Below are 24,258 nucleotides of genomic sequence, written 5' to 3'. Positions count from 1 at the left end.
TTTTGGGCGTTCCCTTGGCATTTGAATGGTGTAAACTATTGTCAATTATGACACTTTTCTTTTTTGAAAGTTCAGCTCATAAAAATATTCAACTTTAAAATACTTTAAGCTCCCTTACGGCTGTCGAAGTAAACGGGCTTCCACTGTATTGTTTCAGTACACGCGTTGTTCAACACTACTTCAAAACAAAAAGCGACGCCATGGCAGGTAAGCGGCATAAATTAAAAATTTATTTTATTTACGAAATTAATCAATTAATTTTGATATAAGATTTATCGCTTCAGCAAGTGCTCGAGCTGCGCGACATCCTGCAATCCTTCAACAGTCACAAAGATACCTACATGGACCTGTATCGGAAAATCGTAAAGAAACACTACACAACAGAACTAAACAACTTGGTAGGTTCATCTGACCTACGCTAACAATTAAATATTAAACCAACTTACAATTCTTTTGAAGATCCAAAGCGAATTCAACATTCTAGATGCAGAATTAAACGTTCCCAAAATACCGCCGCTCTCCGTTGACCCAGAAGATTACTCGCCCATGTTTCACGTTAGTTTTGTTTATTCAGCATCAAAAACATCTAGGATTAATTAATACTTTGATCAACAGCTCAGCAAATTGGAGGAAATCTACGAGGCCACCAAGGAAAACTTGTCTTGGTTGTAGGACTGTTCCGATCGATCCTTGGTACTATTCAGCCAGTAACTGTGTAGGACCCGATGAGTGTGCTGGAGGCACTCGAACGAGGGGGATTGGCTCTGGAAGATGAAATATTTATTAGTTTAAATCAAAATATATACGAAAGGAAGGAAATTACATTGAATAATGGAATAACGGGTCGCTTCTTAAACAGACTTCCTTTCGTTCGTAAAATCAACATGTACTTCACATCCAACTGAAAAGAGATGGCACCTTTTTAAAATCCGTATTCATCAAGTTTAGATTATCGTGACTGAACCGTCTACTCACATCTTCTATTACTTCATTCAGCACTATGTCATGGATATGTCCCCGCTGGATGCAGAGCACCGATTGTCTGCCGAATGATCGCACCGTCTCCGTCTGCAACGCCATGTCCCAGCTGTAAAATATCCGCTCGATGTGTACCAGGTTCAGTGTGGAACGGAGCATTAGAATGGCTACCAAAGCCCAGGTAACCAGGGGATAAATAATGCGGGGCTGCCAGAGCCCAATGTTCCGGCTCCAGAAACCGCAAACTCCTACAAAATAGGCGGTGGCCAGGAACACCAGGAGAAGCAACCGGCGCAACTGTCTCCGTAGTTCGGTTCTATGATGCAGGTTCACGAGTTCGATGCGAACCACGTCCCCGCCACAGTGCTTAATGCACAACTCCAAGTCCGCCTGTGCGTAGCCGGCATATTTGGCTTTCCGGCTGTAGTACCTGTGGATCGTCATCTCCTTATGGGCCATGTTATCGTAGGCTTGGTTGTCATTCAAACTACACCAAAATGGTAAAAAAAATTTGGATTAATTGCTTAAAATCGCTATAATTGTCAATGAAGAAGAATCATAACAAACATATTTTAACTCCGATTTATTTAATAAAAATACCAAAGAAAATAAAAAAGGAGGCATTTAAGGGTTTCTCGAAAACGGTCACACCCAATCAATCCCTTTGACTATAGTTGCCAGACTGTGCGTAAGCCATCGATATCGATAGCCACGTATGAGAAATTTACTCGATGTATCTATAAACGTGTAAAATAGTTACCTACACGTGTAAGATGGAAAATTGTATATCAGACAAATGTTTTTAAACATCAATATATCAAAAAATCGATGCTTTGACAACTACATTCAAACATCGGTAGTATCGATAGTGCCAGCACAAGCAAGAAATAGAGGTGCAAAATCATCGATGTATAAAGACATCGATGTTTTTCACCCAAAAACGATGCATCGATGTTTCCATCGAAGTTTTTGCATCACTAGTGGTATTATAGACAAGCGTCGTCCGCGGAAAAAGTGTAAAAATCATAATTATCCGGGAGATTTATTGTTATTAGCGCGTGTCAATAATAAATATGCGCAAGCGTAAATTATACATGAACTAAACGAATGCGAAGCGAATGCTAGCAGCAGCGCCAGAAACTAAACAAGGAATTGCAGCGTGAGTGTATAACTTTTCAGTCAGCATTGCCCCCGCGCTCCCTCTCGCACTCGCCCGCTGTCCCGCTGCTGCTACTGCCGTCCTGCTCTGGCCCTCTTGCGGCTTCTGTGTTGTCTGCGTGCGAGTGTTTGAGTGTGTGTGTGTGTATGGTTCGTCTCACGTACTCCGGCCTTGTGGAATTGGACTATATCCAGCTGAATTAGGTCCTCGATCCGTATCCGGATCATACCCGTATTCCGGAGGGCTCCAACTAGGTGGACACTTTGTTTTTATCGCACTTTATGCAACAACGCAAACGGTCGAAAAGTTGAGTTGAATTTCTCCGCTCTCCGCTGTGTGTAGTGTGTTGGGTTTCTCGCTGCGTGGTGAGTTTGTATTCTGTTTTCCTTTCCCTGCGTTTTGTGTGCGTTTCAATTAAATGCAAAATCGGCTGCGAATATCGAGAAAATGTGGTATACATAAACATTAGTAAGCAAACATCAAAACAAATTCGGATTACAACAACAACACTGGGCCTGTCTCGTATGCTAGTGGGAGTGAGTGTGGGGATACGACGGCATTTTTCTTTACCACACGCCTCGTTCCCGCAATACGATGCAATTTTTGCGATTCTGTTTTGTGCCTGCTATTCGCAATAATTTTATTGAATGAACCGCAAAAGAGACGGCCGAAAAAGCGATGTACTTGCTAGACTGTGAGTGTGAGTGTGTGTGACTGTGCCAGTGTGAGCGTTGTGTGTGTATCGCGTATGAAAATACATCAACTGTTGAAAATCAAACGAACAAAAAAAGGAAATTTGCTGACATTGCAATCGCTGCGGAGAGTGTTTATAATTGTGAAATTGTCGAATTGTCTCCACTCGTCCCGTCACTCCCCAATGCCACCCCAAAACGGTGCATACATGCACACGCACACACGCCTGCCGACTTTTGCGCGTGTATGTATGTCTGTGTATGCGAGCGCGCGTATTCTGCACACATTGTCATGCATGCAAAAACAAGATACGACGCGTTCGTAATCGTCAGACTCCTGCTACTCTCTTCACCCCCTCTTCTCTTCTTTGACCCTTTACTACCAATCGGGAGCGAAGAAAGAAGTCGAAAAGCACAAGAAAAACGGAACAGGAGCAGGCACAGGTCCAATTTAGACTGTTTTCCCCCAACTGAGTCTTGCATCCTTTTTATTTACCCCATCTCACGCCTTTTCGGTCGCTCCTTTTTTCACGGCTTTATTGCCACTTGCAGCGTCCCTGTGGGGAAAAGACAAGAGAGCAGGACTTCAGCATTCACAGTTGGACTCGAGAAGAAGATTAACGAGCAATATTTAGTAATTTGCAATCCAATTTAAAAGTAATATTTTTTATCGCCCTTAAATTGTTTACTTTCTTCTTAAGAAAGCCTTGTTTAAATTTTTAACATTCAAAACCCTATTTTGTATAATTTTTTGAAAAAACTGATTGTAAATATTCGTTACAAAACACTCAAAACATTTCACAATTTAAGAAAATAAAATTCGTACGTCGAATTATAATAATTTAAAAACACTAAGCTTCGTAAAATTCACAGGTGAATAATTATTAGTTGTTGTTCTTAGCGTTTATCAATGCATCGACTCCAGGCGCATTTTAACATTTTAAAATTTGTGGTAATTTTTGGCAACCATTCTGGGCTTGCCTGCCAGCGCTGATATTATTAATAAACATTAATAATAACCAAAATCTGTAGCATTCGCGTGTTTTTTCGCAGCTGATTGCGTAAACCGCTCTCGCCGTTTGTTTTGAATTGCTACTTTTGTTTTGGTATACGATTCTCGGTTCTACAGAGTGTGAAATCTGCAACTCTCTCTCTGTGCCTCTCTGGCTGTCTAGGTTCTCTAGTGGTGTTATCAGTGCGGGATTGGCCTATGGCGCCTCACTGGAACTTGTGTAGTATTTCGTTTCGATTCGTATCTGGGATCGCAATCGCTGTGCAAATAAATCCCAGCGCACACATCATTTCCACACTTGCAGCCTTGGTGGTGCGAGGAAATTGGTTGGTGGTGGGTGGTGGTGGTGCTGGCCTTTCGGGTGGCGATCTGAGGTGGCGTAAATATTTGCGGTGAATACCAAACTTTGACGTTGATGTGGGCGCTCTCTTCAACGATGACGTATTTCATTCGCTTTCCTGCGTTCTGTTTACTCGCGCATTATTTTACGCTTTTCCATTGACTGTCGCCTCGCCAGAATGGATACTGTGAAGCTTTGATAAGTCGAACTCTTTAGGACTTGGTTGTGTTTAGTGGACTTGGCCAGATTCAAATGAATCCTATTGGTTGTCCACCGCATGGTTGGATTTATCTTTTGTGTATTTCCAAAAAGTATAACTATCTATTGCATTTTTTGTCCAAATTTACATGTGTATATCTGTGAAATTTTTCTTTAGGTTTTGTTAAACAAGAATATGCAGTTCCGAGATGGTTTTTGCAATATGTGAACGTTGGTTTAGATTATGATATCCCTAAGCTAAACATTATTTAACCCATTCAAATTCCATGTGCACGCAGGGTTTCTTAAGTTTCCATAAATAACATCAGCTAGTTCGATTTATTTTGTCTTGACTATAACTTGCTGCTTCTCGCTCTCCATGCTCACTCTCAGGTCTCCCATTCTCAGGTCTTCGGCACTCTCTTACCTATTTGTTTTCTACGCGCGCGTGTTTGCACTCTTGGCTATGTAGCTGGCCGTGGGGCGAAAGCGGAGCGATAGTAGTTGCTCATGCAAGCACACACACACACAGGCAGACTGTGGCAGGCCTAGATCTAATGGAAAACGTTTAATGTTTGTAAACAGACCGGTCAAAGCTAAATATTTTTTGGCATTTCGCGTCTTACTACGAATTTGTGGACTCTTCTCTCATTTTCTCTCTGCTGCTATACGTATACATACATATGTATGTATGTGGCTTTCACATCTTCCTTCATTGCAATAAGTCCTCAGCTGCCTATGTAGATGCAGTAAAAGATACAATATCTGTTGATATTTGTACTCTTTCAGATATTAAAGTCGAATGGAATCACAGTATGTCTTGTAATTTTACGAAATCATTAATTTAATGACATGTGCTTGTATTTGCGTAAAATAAATAGTGCTTTCTTGAAGAGAAGATTGGAAAATCGAAAAGGAACGCAAGCGTAATATCAACAAACGTATATCAATAATTTTGTTCACTTTTCAGTGCAGTCTTGTCGTGACCCTACCCGACGCTGGAGTAGCGGCCTAACATGGATGTCAAGCGAGTCAAGCATAGAGAATAGCCGAATCCTTTGAATTCTAAATTCAAGATCCTAATTTAAATTAGCAAAGTAGCATAGCCGTCTAGCTTATAGCACAAAAGCCTAAGGGACCGGTTCCAAGCCGTAAATTCCAAAACTCCAGTCCAGATTCAAACCAAATCGTATCGAAAGGACACTTGGGAGAGCATCCAGAGCGGTAACGTAAGGGCACACAATCATCATGACGACCGACACCCGCCGTCGCGTCAAGTTGTACGCGTTGAATGCGGAGCGTCAATGGGATGATCGTGGCACCGGCCACGTCTCCTCCACCTATGTGGATAGGTTAAAAGGTGAGTTCAAAACTTAGTAAACAAATATAGTAGAGCCTAAAGTCTAAAGTCTGTTCCCCTTCAACTTTGAAGGCATCTCTCTTCTGGTTCGCGCCGAATCTGATGGATCTCTGCTTTTGGAGAGCAAGATTCAACCGGACACTGCCTACCAGAAGCAACAGGATACATTAATCGTATGGTCCGAGGGCGACAACTTCGATCTGGCCTTGAGTTTTCAGGAGAAGGCTGGTTGTGACGAAATATGGGAAAAGATATGCCAGGTAAGTCTTGTTTTCGTGATTGTATGTATTGTATGTATTGGGAGATATATTGAGTTTTGTTACTGTCAATCGTCAAATAATGACCATAAACAGGTTCAAGGCAAGGATCCTTCGGTTGAGATCACACAGGACATTGTGGAGGAGTCGGAGGATGAGCGATTCGAGGACATGTCGGATACGGCGCCACCCATAGAGCTGCCTCCTTGTGAACTCTCCCGGCTGGAGGATATATCCGAGACGATACAGAGTTGTCTCTCTACGCCGCTGCGCAAGGAGAAGCTATCGATGGCCCTAGAATCGGAGAGCTACATCAAGAAGCTGCTGAATCTGTTCCACGTCTGCGAGGATCTGGACAGCACCGAAGGTTTGCATCACCTGTTCGAGATCTTCAAGAACATCTTCTTGCTGAACAAGAATGCTCTGTTCGAGATTATGTTCGCGGATGACACCATCTTCGATGTGGTTGGATGTTTGGAGTACGATCCCAGTGTGGCTCAGCCGAAAAAGCATCGGCAGTATCTGAAGCAGTTGGCCAAGTTCCGGGAGGCGGTACCGATCAAGAACCAGGACCTGCTGGCCAAGATCCACCAGACGTTCCGGGTGCAGTACATCCAGGACATTATCCTGCCCACGCCATCGGTTTTTGTCGAGGACAACATGCTAAACACTTTGTCCAGCTTCATATTCTTCAATAAGGTCGAGATCGTTACAATGATTCAGGACGACGAGCGCTTTTTGGTCGATGTGTTTGCTGTGCTCACGGATCAGGCAACTGGAGATACGAAGCGTCGTGACACAGTTCTCTTCCTTAAGGAGTTCTGTAACTTTGCCCAGAATCTGCAACCCCAAGGCAAGGACTCGTTCTACAAGACGCTCACCTGCCTAGGCATCCTGCAAGCACTTGAACTCACGCTCGTAATGAATGATAAGAAGACTAAGTCCGCCTCCATTGACATTCTCACGGCTATAGTGGAATTCTCGCCTTTGGTGGTGCGCAACTATACGTTGAACCAGGCCAACAGGCCAGAGGGGGTAAGTTTAGTATCCAAATTTAAGAGTTTATAAATTATTGTTCTTATTAATGATGATCCAGGAGGGTATGTTGCTAAACATTGCCATCGAACAAATGCTAAATGACTCGGAACCGGAGCTGGGCATTGCGGTGCAGCTAATGGGCATTGTTAAGATTTTACTGGAGCCGGAAAACATGCTAACCGAGAAGGGCGACTTTCTTAATTTCTTCTATAAATACAGTGTTCAGACGTTAGTGGGTAAGTGTCCTGGCATTTGGGATTTAGAATTTCTCACTGATTATATCTGATGGACATTTGCAGCTCCATTGATGCTTAATACAATGGGTGACCGTCCGCAGAATGAGGACTATCAGACGGCCCAGTTACTGGGTATCGTTCTGGATATTTTGTCGTTTTGCGTTGAGCATCATAGTTACCACATCAAGAACTTTTTGCTGCAAAAGGATCTCCTCAAGCGAATTCTGGTGCTTATGAAGAGCACACATACGTTCCTTGTACTCGGCGCTCTGCGACTGTTGCGCAAGATAATTGCACTGAAGGATGAGTTCTACAATAGGTGAGCACGAGGATCTATAGTAGTAAATCTCGTGACTCTTGCTAACTGGTATTTTTTTTTACTCCCCAGACACATTGTTAAGTGCAATCTGTTTGCGCCAGTGGTAGATGCTTTTATTCGCAACAACGGTCGGTATAATTTGCTAGAGTCGGCCATTTTGGAGCTGTTTGAGTTTATAAAACTCGAGGATATTCGCACACTGTGTGTCTACTTTGTGGAAAACTTCAGCAAGATATTTGATGAAATCGAATATGTGCAGACCTTTAAGTACTTGAAGAACCGTTACGATCAGTATCAGGATCGGCTTAAGGACCGCGACAAGATGGAGAACCGAACGGATGGGTAAGTGAGAGTTTATTTTCCGCCTTGTGCTACTCCAAACACAATGTGAAAATGCCTTGGGTATGTTATTATTATTATTAAAGTGGGCTGCCCATCATCCGTAGCGGTGGCCGGTTTCGTCGGGACCAGCGACAAATGGAGGAAGAGGAGGAGATGTGGTTCAACGAAGAGGACGATTTCACTGAGGAAATCGATACGTACAGCAATGTTATCAAATGTGAGTACATTCAGCTCTCCGCCTCTTGTGAGAATTGGTTTGGATTCTAGTATTGATATCTTACAGCCGTCAGCGAAAAGAATGGCCCGCAATCGCAAAATCAGCAGAAATCGTCTCCGCCGCACAGTACGTCACCGCACAGCGGCGGACTGCTGGGCAACCTGAACACCACCGCGACATCGACTGCCACATCCTCCGCATCGTCGGGCGCCCCGGTGGCCAGCGGCAGCAGTAGCCCCGAGGCGGCCAGCATGGTCGATGAGCAGACCCAGGCTGCGGTTCATTTGGCCGCCGCTGCCAACATCGCACTGCAACACCACCAGCAACAGCAACAACAGCAACAGCACCCATTCCAGCAGCAGACACAGCCCGAAATTGCAGAGCTGCAACAGCAACTAAGTAGCAGCGTGGAGGCGCCGGAGAATCAGGAGTTGGAACTAACGCAGTCAGTTGCCGGCGCCAACAATACTTCACTCTCTTCGGCATCCTCCCCGTTAGAGGCATCCACGTCCTCATCGTCATCGTCATCGGCTTCATCATCGTCCTCGTCATCGTCCTCGCCACCAGGCAGCTCATCGGCTGGCGCATCTCTGTGCGATTCGGCGACGGTGGCCGCCGTGGCAGCCTCACAGTTTCTCACTACAATTGCCACTGCGATGGCGGCATCTGTGACGGCGGCGACATCGGGCACGACCGGCAGCAGTTCACCCAACCTATCGCCAGCTCCGGCTGTTGCCAGTCCGGATATTGAGAGTGGAGATGCCCAGTTGCCTCCCAGCGATGACCTCATTAGTTGCCCGGCCACTGGGGGCGAACAGGAGCAGGATGCGAGCAGCAGCTCAGAAAGCGCCAGTAGTGAAGCTGACAAGGCGACGGCTAAAAAGGTGTGTGAAAGCTTTAAGAAGATTTTGAACTGACAATATTTTATTGATTATTATTTACTATTAACTTCGTTTCAAAACAGGGCCTGGTGGATTACGAAAGCGATTCGGGCGAGGATGACTACGAAGAGGACGAGGACTCTGAGGGGCCACAAGCACAAAAGCGCGCGCGTCTGGCATAGTTGACAGATGTTGTTGAGCATAGCAGCAGCAGCAGCAGCAGCAGCGACGGCATCAATTATAAATTAGTACACACAACATAACAGAACACAACAACCACACACCTATACACATACGGCAAACACAAGACGGACATCAAGAGATCCACACACCAACAAACGTTAGGATTGCATCAGCAACAACATAGACATCGGCAAGAGGCAGGAGATGATAGCACAGCAGTCACAGCGGTACGATGTAAGATCGAACAAGAAAAACAAAAACATACAATTAAATTTTAGCATAAAAATTTATTTAAAAGAGGAGGCAAAAGCAAAAACCTAAAGTAAACAAGAAATTATAAATCTTACTTTACTAAATTAAACAACTACAACATATAAATATATATATACATATATATATATTCGAAAATATATATGCATATGAAAGAAACACAGAGAAAACTACAACCCTGATCGGCAGCATCCACGGCAGAGATGCTGCTTGAGAGAGTTGACAAAAACAAACATTAACGAATCGAAACCAAAACAAAATGTATTTAGTAGTTAAGCCGAAAAACACGTAGACCGCGGAGGAAGATTGGCTTGAGGAGGCCGTGGAGAACCCGTCAGGTGGTGTGTAGGACATTTGTATACAGTCAGAAGCATCATTCAGTTAACAGGTCCTGTCAAGTCGGCTGCTGTGCTGGCCAAGCAAATGTTGCGTGGAAGGGAAGTTAAGAAGAAAACCACATTAGTTGTGCAATATTTCGTTGTAGGTATTTTGAAGACAATTGCAATATTTACCTTATATTAGTTGTAATATCTAGACTTAAATCCTTTATTACTTAATCTCTAAACCATTGAAAACGATTCCCTGCCAAAATCGCACTATCACACACATTTACAGCGTTGTCCTCAAGCACCACGAGGAGTGTGCTGCTTGTAAACAGCGCTGAAATATTTCGCAAACAACGTAAATAATTGTAATTAATATATATAATTTTGAAAATGGCAACCTATTTACACTATTCCCTTTAAGGTTCTATGTACACAATCCTGTTGCAATTGTTTTTTAAATACCAAATAGAGCCACAGGGTGCCGACTTGACAAATTTTGTTAATTCTTTTGATTTAGTCGTGGATATAATTGTATATAATTTAGTCGAGTCTTTATTCTCCCAATAAGTAACTGCCCTAGCACACCCCCCTGGCGATTTTACATTAAGAACATACAATTTGGACAGCCAACAAAGTTAATTTAATGTCAAGGATGTATTGGATTAACTAACTGCGAGTTCCTTAGGGGGAATCTTTTAGGACAGAGCAACGCGTTGTCAGACTGTGTTTTTACAATTATAAACAATTGTTGGCGTTACCTTTGCATTATAAAACACACGCCACATGCCACACAAACATCAATAAATAACTCTAAATATAATGATAACAAATAGAGTATAATGTTAAACTAAAACAGCGGGGCAAACGAACATAAGCAGAAGCAAATAACAAACAATAGAGTAAAGTAATTTAATAGTCTTCATACGGTTTTCCATTGTAAGTTCTTTTTCACACACACACACATAACTAAATATAATGTATAATTTGAATTTAATGAACGAATGTAGTAGGGCTCACTAAGAACCACACACGCACATACACCCACATAAGCTCGCTCAGCCACACACACATACACAACGAGGAGACATCTGCAACAACCACCACAAGTGACGGAGAGTAATAAAGTTATTTGTTAATAATCGTATTTTGCCATGTGCGTATGCGTATCGCTGTACTACATTTATTTATTTTAGTGTTTAAAAGAAATGTGCGAATTAAGCAAGAGCCTGCCTCCTCTCACTGCTAACGGTTTCCCCTTGATCCAATCCTTACTCCCGGCCTCCTACCTTGTCAAGACCACGCCACTTACAATTTAGATGGGGAAAACATACGATATCCTTCCAAGTTGTTGTTTTTGTTTGTTTGATTGAGCAACAATAACGCAGAGTGCATAATAAAAGAGACATAACAAACATGAACGAAAATAAGATGAAAACACAAAAGAAAATGGTAACTAAAGTAAAAGTAAAGGCGACAACACAACACTATATAGTTTATACATAGTATTTATATGAATCGTGTATTGTATATGATAGTATGCTGTCTAATCCCCTAATCCTAACACACAAAAACACACAACATACCCATTACATCTATAATTTGAATATTTTATTTAGTTTAAACATCCGTGCGTAAAATGCGATCTATATATATATAACTCTATATATTATGATTATGAGTAAATTAAATAATAGTTTTTAATAGTTTTTAAACAGAAACAGAATGGCTAAGCTCTCCAAAGTGTTCTTTTATTCCGTATACGTTGTGTCGCGGGTGGTTTTTCAGTGTCATGGCAACCGGCGATTCAAGGACCAAACAAATGATTCCAGCTAAAAGGTTGGACAGAGTTCCTAGTTAGTTACTCACTTGACCAGCAACTGGACGAGAAAATGTCTGTGGAAGACTCTTGGGTGTTTGATTCCTTGGTGTGCTTCCTGCACGGACCCATTTGGAATGCTCCGCTTCAGACATTCATCGAGCAGAAATCCCTAGGTGAGCATGGCCACGTCATCCATCTATCCATCCATGCACCATTTGCAGTGTCTGACTTTTGGTGCTTCTTTAGTCTTCGATCCCAACCAGCAGCTGGATGAGAACAATCCTGATATACTCCAGATCCATGAGGAGTACAAGAATCTAGTTGATTATATGCTGGGCAGCTTCATGGAGGAAATGCATATATCGCCGGAGCAATTCGAAATGGCCTGTCTCGAGGGACGTCAGCAGGGGGTTCAGGGTCAGGGCGAGAATCCCTTTCAGTTCCACCAGGTGCTGTTCCAGCAGGTAAGTGGGGGAAAAAAAAACCTTCATATGCACCAGAGTTTCAGAGATTCATGGGTTTTTTTTTGTAGATATGGGCTGCAAACGATTTAAAGATATTTATTCGCATGATGACGCAACGCAATGTGGAGCTTCAGCTGCAGGCTCTTGATCTAATCGAGAAAAATCAATTGGCCCAAAATGCCAGCGCCGGGGAAGGTGGAGATGATGACCATAGCGCGGAGGTGGGCTCAGATCAGGGGTGGGTTTCCTTGAGTTACATAAAGTTCGGCTTACGCAAGTTTAGTTTGATATTTTTTGAAACATTTAATATTGTTACATAACATCCTTTTAAGCCACTTTTAAATCTAATAGGGATACCGCCTCGGAGGTGGAGCAATTAATAGCCAAGACCGTCGCCGGTGAACTCGAGAGTCCAGAAGCTGCCCTCACTCCCGAACATGATCCCAGCCTGGATTCGGTCAACGATAAGTTCCAGCGCCTGAACTTGTTCTTCGAGCAGGAGGATCAAGTGGATCCCAACGACATGGTGTCGCGGCAGGAGTACCTGCGCCGACAGCGCGACAAGATCGTGGAGATCAAGAAGCAAACTCGTGCTAAACAGTTGCAGGAGACAATGGCCCGGGGTACGTCGCATGCCCCTGAGGGAGCGCGTCCCAGCTCCGCGTTGGTGGCCCAGCAGCTTTTGGAGAACGGAGGACGAACCACGGAACTCTCGATGCCGGCTCCCCTGGAAAGCGAAGAGAACGCTGCCCTCCAATTGAGACGGAATCTGGCCAAGCGCCTGCGCAGCGAAGTTGTGGAGCAGAAGTGAGCTGTTGTCTTAGTACGGTTTATTACAGATTCTCAGCCAGATATATAAAGGGTGTGTCGCTGACTAGTTCAGTTGCTGGATAAGGTACAGGGTGTGTCTTACGTTCAAAGATAACATGCTCGTCGTTCACTCTCGTCCATGTCCAAACCTAGCCGATCCCGTATTCAGGGGTGGGCCAAGTGTGGGCGTGGTCGAGCAAAACTACAACAGATTTCGGCAAGGCTTTCCGACAAAATAAACAAATATTGCTGCTAGTGAAAAGTGTTGCTTAAAAAAAAGGTGTAAAATGTAATTTGCTTTGGCTGCTGGTCTTCTACGTGGGTATGCGATCTCGCAGATATGACATGATGGCGTCGGTGCCCTTCATTAGTATTTGGTGGCGGGGCTGTCGGAACGGATTTCCCACCAGTTCCAAATGACTGAAAGAAGGAAATTGAAGAAAGATATAAACATTTTAGATCTCTGATTTACATAAGTAAATACTAAAGAGCTTACGTTATGTTGGTCAGATTCCCCAGTGTGGGCGGTATTGAATCGATGTCGTTATTGCGTAAATCCAGAGTGCTCAAGCGCGGCATGCTCTTCAATCCGGACACATTCAACATCTTGATGTGATTTTCACTCGCAATAAAAATCTCCAGACCTTGCAGCTCAAACACACTATTGGGAATGAACTGAAAACTGATCCAGAAATTAATTTCGATTTCGTATCATAACCAGTGATCAATACTTACCGATTATTGGCAATGTTTAGTTCACGTAGAGTGTTTAGGACACCGAATTCCATGGGCAGATCACTCAACAGATTATTGGACAGATTCAGGAACGTAATGCGTGTGAACTGCGATATAAACTTTGGCACATAACCGATGAGATTGTGGGATAACACCAGTTCTGTAACCAAATCATGCATATGCTGCAACCTAGAATGAATATATTTACAGATCAATGTACTCCTGAATATCCTGTCCAAAGGAACTTACCCATTGGGCAAAGTGCTCAGCTGATTGCGCGCAAAGTCAACAACATGCACACCTTCATTCCTGGCAATTTGAAAAACCTGTTCGGGAACTTCAGTTAGTTCCTCCAAGTTGACAGCTAACGTACGTGTATGACGTAATTTGTACCTGAAGAAAGAAAGATATTAGGGTATTGAGAAATGAGGCAGGGAGTAAGAAAATAAAAGCAAGAATATGACTATAGATCATGGAACTTGGTGATACACTACACCCAACGTGGATGCACAGCCTGTTCGTAGGTGAACTGCTGCTGGTACTGCTGTTGCTGGTACATAACACCATTTGGATAGCGACACTCTTGACTTTGCTGTTGTTGTAGGTAGGGACCCCTGGCCATGTTAGTGTGATAGCTCTCGGACTTGTACATGTTTCCCTGAGTTTGGCGATTATACTCCTGGCAATGTCTTTGCGGCCCATATAGACAACTGTGAGGCGCTACACGTCCCTGATGTTGCTGGTGGTATATACATGGACATTGATGCTGGTATTGGAACTTCTGTGCCAGCTGCTGATAGCTGCGGCTGCGGCGTTAGGTCTGAAATAGAAGTATGCTCAAGAAAGCTATATAAATACCTATCGGGATAGTTGCTGGGTAGTTCACAATCGTCGGCTTGTCCGCCACTCAGACGAGTTACACTGATTCCTGCTCCTGAATTGGAGACTGCATTATCGGAACCATCTTCCTTTGCCTTGGCCAGGGCTCGCTCGTGGAGCGTCTTTAAAATCCGTGTGGTTCCACACTGTATGATGTCGCGTCGGATCGTCTTTATGGGATTGCCGTCCACCTGAAGACTGATAAGGTGAGCCAGCGAGGACAAGGTGACGGGCAGCATGCTGATCGTATTGTTAGATACATCCAATCGATTCAGGTTGCGCAGCAAGCAAAGCTCATCGGGCAGCTCGGTGATCTTGTTGTCCCGCAGATCGAGGATCTTCAAATGTGGCAAGTTGCTGCACATGGCCTTTGGTACTGTCTGAAAGGGAATTATCTTTAGAAACAGCACAAGTACTAATTATTTTAGTTTTAATCACCATTATAAAATTATTGCTGGCATGCAGCTCGCTCAAGGCCTCATTGCCCTCGAAATTCGGCAGCTCCAATATGTCGTTGTGCTGCAGATATAGACACTCCAGCTTTCTCAACAATCCCATATCCTCTGGTAAGCAGGTCAGATCGTTTTGCATTAAATCCAGCTTTTGCAATGCTAAGGAAATAATAGGTTGAATTGGGATTAGATAGGTTTTATATTAAGGCTTAGCTAACACTTACATCGCATATTAACAAGATCGGGCGGCAGCTCCTTGATGTGGTTATAGGGCAACAGGAGTGCTGTTAGACGTACCAGAAACCCAATGCCACCGGGCAGAGATTGGATATTATTATGACCGGCATCCTTTTATTGTTAAATTTCGGTTAGCAAGCAGTTTGGTTAAGGGGAATTAATAAATTTAAGGACCACATCCAATTATAAATAGGTGACATTGATAAGGTCTGTATACCCCTGCAGTTTGATCCTGATCCAATCGTCATAAATAAGCCATTTTTAAAAGTAATCAGTGTTTTTCAAATATCTTAGTTAAATGAGTTAATTTCAAATCGGAAAGCTTTTCTGTGCTCATTTTTATAGCGCTAACAAATCTGCATACTGCGTTTTAATATTTAAAACATTCAATTTTTTGTCGAATTTTGACAATTTTAATGATGTAACCCCTTATCTTTTTTTCAAATTTTGACAAAAAATGGTCAACTGTATTTTTCCACTTGACATGGCTAGATCGATTAAGGCGTTCATTCTGATCTAGAATATATATGATTTATAGGGTCGGAAATGATTCCTTCATTGTGTTATACGCTTCTGATTAATACTAATACCCCGCAAAAAGGTATAAAAACAGGCAATTTTCTCGAATAATCAAAGTTTTCCAAACCTCATAATTAAGCCAGAAAAGCGTTAATTTCAAATCGGAAAGCTGTTCTGTGTTAGTTCTAATGGCTCTAGCAAATCAGCATACTGCGTTTGTTGATGCTGGTAAAAGATTCTTACTAAAATTATAATAACCTCCAAAAAGGTATAAAAACAGGCCATTTTTTTAACTAATCAGTGTTTTTCAAACATCATAGTTAAGCCAAAAATGGGTTAATTTCAAATCGGAAAGCTTTTCTGTGCTCATTTTTATAGCGCTGACAAATCTGCATACTGCGTTTTAATATTTAAAACATTAAATTTTTTTTCAAATTTTGACAAAAAATGGTCAACTGTATTTTTCCACTTGACATGGATAGATCGATTAAGCCGTTCATTCTGATCTAGAATATATATGATTTATAGGGTCGGAAATGATTCCTTCATTGTGTTATACGCTTCTGATTAATACTAACACCCCGCAAAAAGGTATAAAAACAGGCAATTTTCTCGAATAATCAAAGTTTTCCAAACCTCATAATTAAGCCAGAAATGCGTTAATTTCAAATCGGAAAGCTGTTCTGTGTTAGTTCTAATGGCGCTAACAAATCAGCATACTGCGTTTGTTGATGCTGTTAAAAAATTCTTACTAAAATTATAATAACCTGCAAAAAGGTATAAAAACAGGCAATTTTTTTAACTAATCAGTGTTTTTCAAACATCATAGTTAAGCCAAAAATGGGTTAATTTCAAATCGGAAAGCTTTTCTGTGCTCATTTTTATAGCGCTAACAAATCTGCATACTGCGTTTTAATATTTAAAACATCCAATTTTTTGTCGAATTTTGACAATTTTAATAATGTAACCCCTTATCTTTTTTTCAAATTTTGACAAAAAATGGTCAACTGTATTTTTCCACTTGACATGGATAGATCGATTAAGCCGTTCATTCTGATCTAGAATATATATGATTTATAGGGTCGGAAATGATTCCTTCATTGTGTTATACGCTTCTGATTAATACTAACACCCCGCAAAAAGGTATAAAAACAGGCAATTTTCTCGAATAATCAAAGTTTTCCAAACCTCATAATTAAGCCAGAAATGCGTTAATTTCAAATCGGAAAGCTGTTCTGTGTTAGTTCTAATGGCGCTAACAAATCAGCATACTGCGTTTGTTGATGGTTTTCAAAAGATTCTTACTAAAATTATAATAACCTGCAAAAAGGTATAAAAACAGGCCATTTTTTTAACTAATCAGTGTTTTTCAAACATCATAGTTAAGCCAAAAATGGGTTAATTTCAAATCGGAAAGCTTTTCTGTGCACATTTTTATAGTGCTAACAAATCTGCATACTGCGTTTTAATATTTAAAACATCCAATTTTTTGTCGAATTTTGACAATTTTAATGATGTAACCCCTTATCTTTTTTTCAAATTTTGACAAAAAATGGTCAACTGTATTTTTCCACTTGACATGGCTAGATCGATTAAGCCGTTCATTCTGATCTAGAATATATATGATTTATAGGGTCGGAAATGATTCCTTCATTGTGTTATACGCTTCTGATTAATACTAACACCCCGCAAAAAGGTATAAAAACAGGCAATTTTCTCGAATAATCAAAGTTTTCCAAACCTCATAATTAAGCCAGAAATGCGTTAATTTCAAATCGGAAAGCTGTTCTATGTTAGTTCTAATGGCGCTAACAAATCAGCATACTGCGTTTGTTGATGCTGTTAAAAAATTCTTACTAAAATTATAATAACCTGCAAAAAGGTATAAAAACAGGCCATTTTTTTAACTAATCAGTATTTTTCAAACATCATAGTTAAGCCAAAAATGGGTTAATTTCAAATCGGAAAGCTTTTCTGTGCTTATTTTTATAGTGCTAACAAATCTGCATACTGCGTTTTAATATTTAAAACATTAAATTTTTTTTCAAATTTTGAAAAAATATGGTCAACTGTATTTTTCCACTTGACATGGCTAGATCGATTAAGCCGTTCATTCTGATCTAGAATATATATGATTTATAGGGTCGGAAATGATTCCTTCATTGTGTTATACGCTTCTGATTAATACTAACACCCCGCAAAAAGGTATAAAAACAGGCAATTTTCTCGAATAATCAAAGTTTTCCAAACCTCATAATTAAGCCAAAAATGCGTTAATTTCAAATCGGAAAGCTGTTCTGTGTTAGTTCTAATGGCGCTAACAAATGAGCATACTGCGTTTGTTGATGCTGGTAAAAGATTCTTACTAAAATTATAATAACCTGCAAAAAGGTATAAAAACAGGCCATTTTTTTTAACTAATCAGTGTTTTTCAAACATCATAGTTAAGCCAAAAATGGGTTAATTTCAAATCGGAAAGCTTTTCTGTGCTCATTTTTATAGCGCTAACAAATCTGCATACTGCGTTTTAATATTTAAAACATCCAATTTTTTGTCGAATTTTGACAATTTTAATGATGTAACCCCTTATCTTTTTTTCAAATTTTGACAAAAAATGGTCAACTGTATTTTTCCACTTGACATGGCTAGATCGATTAAGCCGTTCATTCTGATCTAGAATATATATGATTTATAGGGTCGGAAATGATTCCTTCATTGTGTTATACGCTTCTGATTAATACTAACACCCCGCAAAAAGGTATAAAAACAGGCAATTTTCTCGAATAATCAAAGTTTTCCAAACCTCATAATTAAGCCAGAAATCCGTTAATTTCAAATCGGAAAGCTGTTCTGTGTTAGTTCTAATGGCGCTAACAAATCAGCATACTGCGTTTGTTGATGCTTTTAAAAGATTCTTACTAAAATTATAATAACCTCCAAAAAGGTATAAAAACAGGCAATTTTTTTAACTAATCAGTGTTTTTCAAACATCATAGTTAAGCCAAAAATGGGTTAATTTCAAATCGGAAAGCATTTCTGTGCTCATTTTTATAGCGCTAACAAATCTGCATACTGCGTTTTAATATTTAAAACATCCAATTTTTTGTCGAATTTTGACAATTTTAATGATGTAACCCCTTATCTTTTTTTCAAATTTTGACAAAAAATGGTCAACTGTATTTTTCCACTTGACATGGCTAGATCGATTAAGCCGTTCATTCTGATCTAGAATATATATGATTTATAGGGTCGGAAATGATTCCTTCATTGTGTTATACGCTTCTGATTAATACTAACACCCCGCAAAAAGGTATAAAAACAGGCAATTTTCTCGAATAATCAAAGTTTTCCAAACCATATAATTAAGCCAGAAATGCGTTAATTTCAAATCGGAAAGCTGTTCTGTGTTAGTTCTAATGGCGCTAACAAATCAGCATACTGCGTTTGTTGATGGTTTTTAAAAGATTCTTACTAAAATTATAATAACCTCCAAAAAGGTATAAAAACAGGCAATTTTTTTAACTAATCAGTGTTTTTTAAACATCATAGTTAAGCCAAAAATGGGTTAATTTCAAATCGGAAAGCTTTTCTGTGCATATTTTTATAGTGCTAACAAATCTGCATACTGCGTTTTAATATTTAAAACATCCAATTTTTTGTCGAATTTTGACAATTTTAATGATGTAACCCCTTATCTTTTTTTCAAATTTTGACAAAAAATGGTCAACTGTATTTTTCCACTTGACATGGCTAGATCGATTAAGCCGTTCATTCTGATCTAGAATATATATGATTTATAGGGTCGGAAATGATTCCTTCATTGTGTTATACGCTTCTGATTAATACTAACACCCCGCAAAAAGGTATAAAAACAGGCAATTTTCTCGAATAATCAAAGTTTTCCAAACCTCATAATTAAGCCAGAAATGCGTTAATTTCAAATCGGAAAGCTGTTCTGTGTTAGTTCTAATGGCGCTAACAAATCAGCATACTGCGTTTGTTGATGCTGGTAAAAGATTCTTACTAAAATTATAATAACCTGCAAAAAGGTATAAAAACAGGCCATTTTTTTAACTAATCAGTGTTTTTCAAACATCATAGTTAAGCCAAAAATGGGTTAATTTCAAATCGGAAAGCTTTTCTGTGCTCATTTTTATAGCGCTAACAAATCTGCATACTGCGTTTTAATATTTAAAACATCCAATTTTTTGTCGAATTTTGACAATTTTAATGATGTAACCCCTTATCTTTTTTTTTAAAATTTTGACAAAAAATGGTCAACTGTATTTTTCCACTTGACATGGCTAGATCGATTAAGCCGTTCATTCTGATCTAGAATATATATGATTTATAGGGTCGGAAATGATTCCTTCATTGTGTTATACGCTTCTGATTAATACTAACACCCCGCAAAAAGGTATAAAAACAGGCAATTTTCTCGAATAATCAAAGTTTTCCAAACCTCATAATTAAGCCAGAAATGCGTTAATTTCAAATCGGAAAGCTGTTCTATGTTAGTTCTAATGGCGCTAACAAATCAGCATACTGCGTTTGTTGATGCTGTTAAAAAATTCTTACTAAAATTATAATAACCTGCAAAAAGGTATAAAAACAGGCCATTTTTTTAACTAATCAGTATTTTTCAAACATCATAGTTAAGCCAAAAATGGGTTAATTTCAAATCGGAAAGCTTTTCTGTGCTCATTTTTATAGCGCTAACAAATCTGCATACTGCGTTTTAATATTTAAAACATTAAATTTTTTTTCAAATTTTGACAAAAAATGGTCAACTGTATTTTTCCACTTGACATGGCTAGATCGATTAAGCCGTTCATTCTGATCTAGAATATATATGATTTATAGGGTCGGAAATGATTCCTTCATTGTGTTATACGCTTCTGATTAATACTAACACCCCGCAAAAAGGTATAAAAACAGGCAATTTTCTCGAATAATCAAAGTTTTCCAAACCTCATAATTAAGCCAAAAATCGTTAATTTCAAATCGGAAAGCTGTTCTGTGTTAGTTCTAATGGCGCTAACAAATCAGCATACTGCGTTTGTTGATGCTGTTAAAAGATTCTTACTAAAATTATAATAACCTGCAAAAAGGTATAAAAACAGGCCATTTTTTTTAACTAATCAGTGTTTTTCAAACATCATAGTTAAGCCAAAAATGGGTTAATTTCAAATCGGAAAGCTTTTCTGTGCTCATTTTTATAGCGCTAACAAATCTGCATACTGCGTTTTAATATTTAAAACATCCAATTTTTTGTCGAATTTTGACAATTTTAATGATGTAACCCCTTATCTTTTTTTCAAATTTTGACAAAAAATGGTCAACTGTATTTTTCCACTTGACATGGCTAGATCGATTAAGCCGTTCATTCTGATCTAGAATATATATGATTTATAGGGTCGGAAATGATTCCTTCATTGTGTTATACGCTTCTGATTAATACTAACACCCCGCAAAAAGGTATAAAAACAGGCAATTTTCTCGAATAATCAAAGTTTTCCAAACCTCATAATTAAGCCAGAAATCCGTTAATTTCAAATCGGAAAGCTGTTCTGTGTTAGTTCTAATGGCGCTAACAAATCAGCATACTGCGTTTGTTGATGCTTTTAAAAGATTCTTACTAAAATTATAATAACCTCCAAAAAGGTATAAAAACAGGCAATTTTTTTAACTAATCAGTGTTTTTCAAACATCATAGTTAAGCTAAAAATGGGTTAATTTCAAATGGGAAAGCATTTCTGTGCTCATTTTTATAGCGCTAACAAATCTGCATACTGCGTTTTAATATTTAAAACATCCAATTTTTTGTCGAATTTTGACAATTTTAATGATGTAACCCCTTATCTTTTTTTCAAATTTTGACAAAAAATGGTCAACTGTATTTTTCCACTTGACATGGCTAGATCGATTAAGCCGTTCATTCTGATCTAGAATATATATGATTTATAGGGTCGGAAATGATTCCTTCATTGTGTTATACGCTTCTGATTAATACTAACACCCCGCAAAAAGGTATAAAAACAGGCAATTTTCTCGAATAATCAAAGTTTTCCAAACCTCATAATTAAGCCAGAAATCCGTTAATTTCAAATCGGAAAGCTGTTCTGTGTTAGTTCTAATGGCGCTAACAAATCAGCATACTGCGTTTGTTGATGGTTTTTAAAAGATTCTTACTAAAATTATAATAACCTCCAAAAAGGTATAAAAACAGGCAATTTTTTTAACTAATCAGTGTTTTTTAAACATCATAGTTAAGCCAAAAATGGGTTAATTTCAAATCGGAAAGCTTTTCTGTGCATATTTTTATAGTGCTAACAAATCTGAATACTGCGTTTTAATATTTAAAACATCCAATTTTTTGTCGAATTTTGACAATTTTAATGATGTAACCCCTTATCTTTTTTTCAAATTTTGACAAAAAATGGTCAACTGTATTTTTCCACTTGACATGGCTAGATCGATTAAGCCGTTCATTCTGATCTAGAATATATATGATTTATAGGGTCGGAAATGATTCCTTCATTGTGTTATACGCTTCTGATTAATACTAACACCCCGCAAAAAGGTATAAAAACAGGCAATTTTCTCGAATAATCAAAGTTTTCCAAACCTCATAATTAAGCCAGAAATCCGTTAATTTCAAATCGGAAAGCTGTTCTGTGTTAGTTCTAATGGCGCTAACAAATCAGCATACTGCGTTTGTTGATGCTTTTAAAAGATTCTTACTAAAATTATAATAACCTCCAAAAAGGTATAAAAACAGGCAATTTTTTTAACTAATCAGTGTTTTTCAAACATCATAGTTAAGCTAAAAATGGGTTAATTTCAAATGGGAAAGCATTTCTGTGCTCATTTTTATAGCGCTAACAAATCTGCATACTGCGTTTTAATATTTAAAACATCCAATTTTTTGTCGAATTTTGACAATTTTAATGATGTAACCCCTTATCTTTTTTTCAAATTTTGACAAAAAATGGTCAACTGTATTTTTCCACTTGACATGGATAGATCGATTAAGCCGTTCATTCTGATCTAGAATATATATGATTTATAGGGTCGGAAATGATTCCTTCATTGTGTTATACGCTTCTGATTAATACTAACACCCCGCAAAAAGGTATAAAAACAGGCAATTTTCTCGAATAATCAAAGTTTTCCAAACCTCATAATTAAGCCAGAAATGCGTTAATTTCAAATCGGAAAGCTGTTCTGTGTTAGTTCTAATGGCGCTAACAAATCAGCATACTGCGTTTGTTGATGGTTTTTAAAAGATTCTTACTAAAATTATAATAACCTCCAAAAAGGTATAAAAACAGGCAATTTTTTTAACTAATCAGTGTTTTTTAAACATCATAGTTAAGCCAAAAATGGGTTAATTTCAAATGGGAAAGCATTTCTGTGCTCATTTTTATAGCGCTAACAAATCTGCATACTGCGTTTTAATATTTAAAACATCCAATTTTTTGTCGAATTTTGACAATTTTAATGATGTAACCCCTTATCTTTTTTTCAAATTTTGACAAAAAATGGTCAACTGTATTTTTCCACTTGACATGGATAGATCGATTAAGCCGTTCATTCTGATCTAGAATATATATGATTTATAGGGTCGGAAATGATTCCTTCATTGTGTTATACGCTTCTGATTAATACTAACACCCCGCAAAAAGGTATAAAAACAGGCAATTTTCTCGAATAATCAAAGTTTTCCAAACCTCATAATTAAGCCAGAAATGCGTTAATTTCAAATCGGAAAGCTGTTCTGTGTTAGTTCTAATGGCGCTAACAAATCAGCATACTGCGTTTGTTGATGCTGGTAAAAGATTCTTACTAAAATTATAATAACCTGCAAAAAGGTATAAAAACAGGCCCTTTTTTTAACTAATCAGTGTTTTTCAAACATCATAGTTAAGCCAAAAATGGGTTAATTTCAAATCGGAAAGCTTTTCTGTGCTCATTTTTATAGCGCTAACAAATCTGCATACTGCGTTTTAATATTTAAAACATCCAATTTTTTGTCGAATTTTGACAATTTTAATGATGTAACCCCTTATCTTTTTTTCAAATTTTGACAAAAAATGGTCAACTGTATTTTTCCACTTGACATGGCTAGATCGATTAAGCCGTTCATTCTGATCTAGAATATATATGATTTATAGGGTCGGAAATGATTCCTTCATTGTGTTATACGCTTCTGATTAATACTAACACCCCGCAAAAAGGTATAAAAACAGGCAATTTTCTCGAATAATCAACGTTTTCCAAACCTCATAATTAAGCCAGAAATGCGTTAATTTCAAATCGGAAAGCTGTTCTGTGTTAGTTCTAATGGCGCTAACAAATCAGCATACTGCGTTTGTTGATGCTGGTAAAAGATTCTTACTAAAATTATAATAACCTGCAAAAAGGTATAAAAACAGGCCATTTTTTTAACTAATCAGTGTTTTTCAAACATCATAGTTAAGCCAAAAATGGGTTAATTTCAAATCGGAAAGCTTTTCTGTGCTCATTTTTATA

The 24,258-nt window shown here is 38.9% G+C and overlaps 5 protein-coding genes across 23 annotated transcripts in view; 3 read left to right on the top strand and 2 right to left on the bottom strand.

Moving 5' to 3' along the window:
- Positions 1-65: 65 nt before the first annotated feature.
- Kmn2 (kinetochore Mis12-Ndc80 network component 2) lies at positions 66-819 on the top strand. Its single transcript, XM_020958159.2, has 4 exons — positions 66-207; positions 271-398; positions 460-555; positions 616-819. The coding sequence occupies exons 1-4, from the start codon at positions 201-203 to the stop codon at positions 670-672; spliced, it is 288 nt and encodes a 95-aa protein (XP_020813818.1). The 5' UTR covers positions 66-200; the 3' UTR covers positions 673-819.
- On the bottom strand, positions 550-1,875 carry PIG-H (Phosphatidylinositol glycan anchor biosynthesis class H). Its single transcript, XM_020958148.2, has 3 exons — positions 976-1,875; positions 824-901; positions 550-764 (listed from the first exon to the last, which is right to left on the bottom strand). The coding sequence occupies exons 1-3, from the start codon at positions 1,435-1,437 to the stop codon at positions 636-638; spliced, it is 669 nt and encodes a 222-aa protein (XP_020813807.1). The 5' UTR covers positions 1,438-1,875; the 3' UTR covers positions 550-635.
- Positions 1,876-1,914: 39 nt separating this feature from the next.
- Positions 1,915-11,526, top strand: flfl (serine/threonine-protein phosphatase 4 regulatory subunit 3 flfl). 11 transcript variants are annotated; one of them, XM_020961821.2, is made up of 10 exons: positions 1,915-2,137; positions 5,350-5,739; positions 5,812-5,999; positions 6,093-7,031; positions 7,093-7,270; positions 7,334-7,589; positions 7,659-7,931; positions 8,036-8,148; positions 8,215-9,032; positions 9,113-11,526. In XM_020961821.2, the coding sequence occupies exons 2-10, from the start codon at positions 5,628-5,630 to the stop codon at positions 9,209-9,211; spliced, it is 2,976 nt and encodes a 991-aa protein (XP_020817480.1). In that variant the 5' UTR covers positions 1,915-2,137; positions 5,350-5,627; the 3' UTR covers positions 9,212-11,526. The 11 variants fall into 11 exon arrangements, with proteins under 11 accessions (XP_020817480.1, XP_020817479.1, XP_020817478.1 ...); XM_020961820.2 differs by having other exon boundaries at positions 1,924-2,137; positions 5,355-5,739; positions 8,015-8,148; XM_020961819.2 differs by having other exon boundaries at positions 1,932-2,137; positions 8,015-8,148.
- A 15-nt stretch (positions 11,527-11,541) lies between these two features.
- LOC110191328 (uncharacterized) lies at positions 11,542-13,321 on the top strand. The gene is made up of 4 exons (XM_020962162.2): positions 11,542-11,800; positions 11,874-12,091; positions 12,160-12,329; positions 12,443-13,321. The coding sequence occupies exons 1-4, from the start codon at positions 11,698-11,700 to the stop codon at positions 12,900-12,902; spliced, it is 951 nt and encodes a 316-aa protein (XP_020817821.2). The 5' UTR covers positions 11,542-11,697; the 3' UTR covers positions 12,903-13,321.
- The window catches only part of f-cup (leucine rich repeat containing flyers-cup), a 68,617-nt gene continuing 57,263 nt past the window's right edge, over positions 12,905-24,258 (bottom strand). For 3 of the 9 annotated variants that reach the window (XM_020962151.2, XM_020962153.2, XM_086837081.1), the window contains 8 exons: positions 15,192-15,315; positions 14,954-15,126; positions 14,495-14,895; positions 14,131-14,442; positions 13,886-14,029; positions 13,637-13,825; positions 13,398-13,583; positions 12,905-13,321 (listed from right to left, as the gene is read on the bottom strand). In XM_020962151.2, coding sequence (XP_020817810.2) covers positions 13,216-13,321; positions 13,398-13,583; positions 13,637-13,825; positions 13,886-14,029; positions 14,131-14,442; positions 14,495-14,895; positions 14,954-15,126; positions 15,192-15,315 — 1,635 coding nt within the window. In that variant the 3' untranslated portion in view covers positions 12,905-13,215. Of the gene's footprint in view, positions 13,322-13,397; positions 13,584-13,636; positions 13,826-13,885; positions 14,030-14,127; positions 14,443-14,494; positions 14,896-14,953; positions 15,127-15,191; positions 15,316-24,258 lie in introns of all 9 variants that reach the window. The other 6 variants (XM_020962155.2, XM_020962156.2, XM_086837083.1 and 3 more) reach the window with 3 other exon arrangements.

Source organism: Drosophila serrata, unplaced genomic scaffold (assembly GCF_035046125.1).
Source record: "Drosophila serrata isolate PLE 108 unplaced genomic scaffold, ASM3504612v1 contig_295, whole genome shotgun sequence".
Classification (NCBI taxonomy): Eukaryota; Metazoa; Arthropoda; class Insecta; order Diptera; family Drosophilidae; genus Drosophila; species Drosophila serrata.
This window is presented reverse-complemented; position numbering and strand designations above follow the sequence as displayed.

Excerpts from the sequence above, each read along its gene's own strand:
- Kmn2 (XM_020958159.2), top strand. Across the intron at positions 399-459 it reads CAACAGAACTAAACAACTTG|ATCCAAAGCGAATTCAACAT; the intron begins GTAGGTTCATCT and ends ATTCTTTTGAAG. Across the intron at positions 556-615 it reads ATTACTCGCCCATGTTTCAC|CTCAGCAAATTGGAGGAAAT; the intron begins GTTAGTTTTGTT and ends TTTGATCAACAG.
- PIG-H (XM_020958148.2), bottom strand. The coding sequence starts at position 1,437 with ATGGCCCATAAGGAGATGACGATCCACAGGTACTACAGCCGGAAAGCC. Across the intron at positions 902-975 it reads TGAATGAAGTAATAGAAGAT|TTGGATGTGAAGTACATGTT; the intron begins GTGAGTAGACGG and ends ATCTCTTTTCAG. Across the intron at positions 765-823 it reads CCGTTATTCCATTATTCAAT|AGCCAATCCCCCTCGTTCGA; the intron begins GTAATTTCCTTC and ends TTCATCTTCCAG.
- LOC110191328 (XM_020962162.2), top strand. The coding sequence starts at position 11,698 with ATGTCTGTGGAAGACTCTTGGGTGTTTGATTCCTTGGTGTGCTTCCTG. Across the intron at positions 12,092-12,159 it reads ACCAGGTGCTGTTCCAGCAG|ATATGGGCTGCAAACGATTT; the intron begins GTAAGTGGGGGA and ends TTTTTTTTGTAG. Across the intron at positions 12,330-12,442 it reads GAGGTGGGCTCAGATCAGGG|GGATACCGCCTCGGAGGTGG; the intron begins GTGGGTTTCCTT and ends TAAATCTAATAG.
- flfl (XM_020961820.2), top strand. The coding sequence starts at position 5,628 with ATGACGACCGACACCCGCCGTCGCGTCAAGTTGTACGCGTTGAATGCG. Across the intron at positions 6,000-6,092 it reads TATGGGAAAAGATATGCCAG|GTTCAAGGCAAGGATCCTTC; the intron begins GTAAGTCTTGTT and ends GACCATAAACAG. Across the intron at positions 7,032-7,092 it reads AGGCCAACAGGCCAGAGGGG|GAGGGTATGTTGCTAAACAT; the intron begins GTAAGTTTAGTA and ends ATGATGATCCAG.